Source organism: Geospiza fortis, unplaced genomic scaffold, assembly GCF_000277835.1.
Source record: "Geospiza fortis unplaced genomic scaffold, GeoFor_1.0 scaffold662, whole genome shotgun sequence".
NCBI classification, from domain to species: Eukaryota; Metazoa; Chordata; class Aves; order Passeriformes; family Thraupidae; genus Geospiza; species Geospiza fortis.
In genome coordinates this window covers 879645-882958 of record NW_005054450.1, presented here as the reverse complement: position 1 = coordinate 882958, position 3314 = coordinate 879645, and the positions used below count along the sequence as shown (strand labels likewise).

Below are 3314 nucleotides of genomic sequence, written 5' to 3'. Positions count from 1 at the left end.
TCCCTCCATCCCGCTGTCCCCTCGCTCCCTTCGCGGTGCCCTCGCTCCGTCCCGCTGTCCGCTCGCTCCTCTCCGCTGTCCCACGCTGTCCCCTCGCTCGTCTCCTCTGTCCCACGCTGTCCCTTCTCTCCATCCCGCTGTCCCCTCGCTCCCTTCGCGGTGCTCTCGCTCCATCCCGCTGTCCGCTCGCTCCTCTCCGCTGTCCCTCCGCTGTCCCCGCTGTGTCCCCGCGCTGCCCCCGCCATGCCGTCCCCGCTGCCGCCCACGCCGGTGCTGTTGGCGGAGCGGGTGCCGGTGCTGCTGTCGTGCGCGCTGTCGTGCGCGGGCTCGGCGCTGCTGCTCTGCTCCCAGGCGCTCTGGCCGGAGCTGCGGACGCGCCCGCGGCAGCTGCTGCTGCACCTGAGCCTGGCCGACCTGCTCTCCGCCCTCTCCTACTTCTACGGCGTGCTAAGGGACTTCCAGGGCACCTCGTGGGACTGCGTCCTGCAGGGAGCCCTGTCCACCTTCGCCAACACCAGCTCCTTCTTCTGGACCATGGCCATCGCCCTCTACCTGTACCTGAGCATCGTCAGGGGCTCCCCCGCGGGCCAGGGCTTGCTCTGGGGCTTCCACGCCGTCAGGTGGGTGTTGTGTGCTGTGCTGGGACCCCCAGGCACCCCCACCCTGCGCTGGGTGTCCCTTGAGTCTCTGCACTTTCCCTCTCCTCCTCTTCCCCTCAGATTCCTTTTGAACAGGGATTTTGGTGCATTTTAACTAACCGACCCTGCTTTCCCTTCCCAAGTGAACAGTTTGAGACGTGGAAAAGCTGGAGTTTTTTTGTTCAAGGTCGCTTAGAAAAATCTCTGGCAAGTTCTAATGACTGGAAATCCTGGCTTTGCTTTCCCTGCAGTCTGCTCTGATGTTGTAGAAATCATCTAACAAACCCTGTGTCTGTGATACCTGCCAGCTGCTGCCTAAGCTTCCCTGTTTGGGATCTGTTTCCACAGGTCCCCAGCTTCCCCCTGTCAGCCTGGTGTGTGGATCCTCCCCCTCTGCCCAGGCAGGTTGCTGTAATCCCATACTCACAGGAAAATGTTCCTCACAAGTGATGAAACTGCTAGGGAAGCGCTCTGAAGGTTGTTTTGGCATGTTTGATTGAAAGCAAGACAAACCAGTCCACAGTGTAGCTTTATGTCTCAGTTTCTGCTATTTAGGGCACTGATTTTCCACATCATGTTTAGTAAAAGCTTTCATTATGCAATTGGAGCTTGTGGAATCATGTGCTACGTCCACGCTGAGCAAAACAGTGATCCTTCAGTCCCCCGTGCTGCCAAGCTTCTGCAATAAATTATAAGAGCAGTGATCTGCTTAAAAAGGGGAAAAAAAAGAAAAAAAAAAGCCCTCAGGACAAGTAGAGAATTTTCTTTGGTTTCTTAGTCAAATATTTGACACCTTTTAGTTTCAAACAGCATCGTTTGGCAGATGGTCACAGCAGAGCCGAGTCCAGGTGAGGATGGGCAGAGAGGCTTTGAGGCTGAGTGTGAGCCAGGGAGGAACTTCAGTCCTGGGATTGCTGCTGGGTGAGGGGCTGGGTGAGGGTCTCCACAGGGCCCTGGGCACCCCAGGCTGCTGCTGGCGCTGGGCAAGGCGCACTGCAGGAGGATTTCTGTTATCCCATCTCCAGCAAAGGAGAGTTGCACTCGGAGAGCTGTGGTGAGGACAGGGTGCTGCTGAAGGGCCACGTGTTGCTTAATGGATGTAAAACCCAAGTCTGGCTCCTTCCTGGGCATCCTGGCTCCGTCAGGCACATCAAAGAGCTCAGGCAAATCTGGCCTAGTTGTAATTTTCCTGTCTGCTAATTGCTTGTGTGGCTTTTGTCTGTGCTTCAGTTTCTCCATCTGGTTTAATGCTCCTCAGCCTTGTCAGCTACCAAGTGTGGAGAGGAACAGAGGCACTGGAACAGCGCTGGCTGCAGTCTGTGCACTCCCTGAAAACTGTAAAAATCCTGGCAGGGACATTGCTCTACCCCTGCACAGAGGGAGAGATGCTCTGGGGGGATTTGTTCAGTTTATTTTCAGTTCTTTACAATGAAAATGAAATGCCATCTTCAGTCCTCGCTATTGATCAGCACCATCTGCTCTATTTAAAGGCTGTTGAGCACCTGTGATCAGGTTCTGCTTTGTAAACCCCTCCTGTTCTGTGCAGAGCCAGTGTTTAAAGGTGTTTCTGCTTTATGATGTGTCTGAAAAGCCAGAGAGAACCAGTGAGGACGTGTTCTCTGCCCATCCCCTCGTGACACATCACCCTGCTTTCCTTCCCTGCACTTTTGTAGTCACCCGAGAAATTAAATTCTGGGCACAATGCTTGGTGATGGAGCTGACTAAATGCATGTTGGAAGTCAGAACCTGGAATTTTCCTGAGGGAAATCAGGATGTCACAGTGGCTCAGACCCGTCAGGCAGGTTTGTGCCACAGGGATTCCTGTGGGAGCACATCCACCAATTCCAGGCTGCAGAGCTGCAGCCTCTGCTTTGGTTCTGAACCTGTTGAGCTCAGATGAGCTTTGAAAACAAGCCTGCAGCCAGCTTTGGAAACCCTTAGGTAGCTGCAGAATGTGAGTTCTGGCCGTGCCAATGGCCAGGCTGCCTCACTGCTGCTGAATTTCCCAGGGTCAGGTATCACCTGCTGGAAAACATCACCTTTGTTGTGAGAGAAGGTGATCCAGACTTGGGGTGAGGAATGGACCAGGCAGAGCCCACCCTGGGGTTGTTTCCTGCTTGGCTTTTGGCGCCAATTGCTGACAATATTTTGAAGGGTTTTCATTTAATGATCAGGCTGTGCCAATCATTTTAACCATAAATACACTTACTTTGAAAAAATCTATATAATATGCATAGTTATATATTAAAATATATGCAATACATATATATATACACATTTATAACCATGCATATATATTCATGTTATATATTAAAATATGTTTTTTATATATATACACATTTATAACTATCTATAAATGTATCTATTCTATATATAATGCATATCTATTAATTTTATATATTAAAATATATGTGTTATATATATAAATACATATTTATAACCATGCATATCTATTAATGTTATATATTAAAATATATGTGTTATATATAAATACACATTTATAACCATGCATATCTATTCATCTTATATATTAAAATATATGTGTTATATATATATAAATACACATTTATAACCATGCATATCTACTCATGTTATATATTAAAATATATGTTATATATATATATAATACACATTGATAACCATGCATCTACTCATGTCCATGGGGTGCCTGGGGTC

The 3314-nt window shown here is 49.1% G+C and overlaps 1 protein-coding gene across 1 annotated transcript in view; it reads left to right on the top strand.

Annotated features, from left to right (window-relative positions):
• Nucleotides 1–6: 6 nt before the first annotated feature.
• GPR157 (G protein-coupled receptor 157) overlaps nt 7–3314 on the top strand; it is a 10388-nt gene continuing 7080 nt past the window's right edge. The window contains exon 1 of the mRNA XM_005427713.3: nt 7–620. Coding sequence (XP_005427770.1) covers nt 244–620 — 377 coding nt within the window. The 5' untranslated portion in view covers nt 7–243. The remainder of the gene's footprint in view (nt 621–3314) is intronic.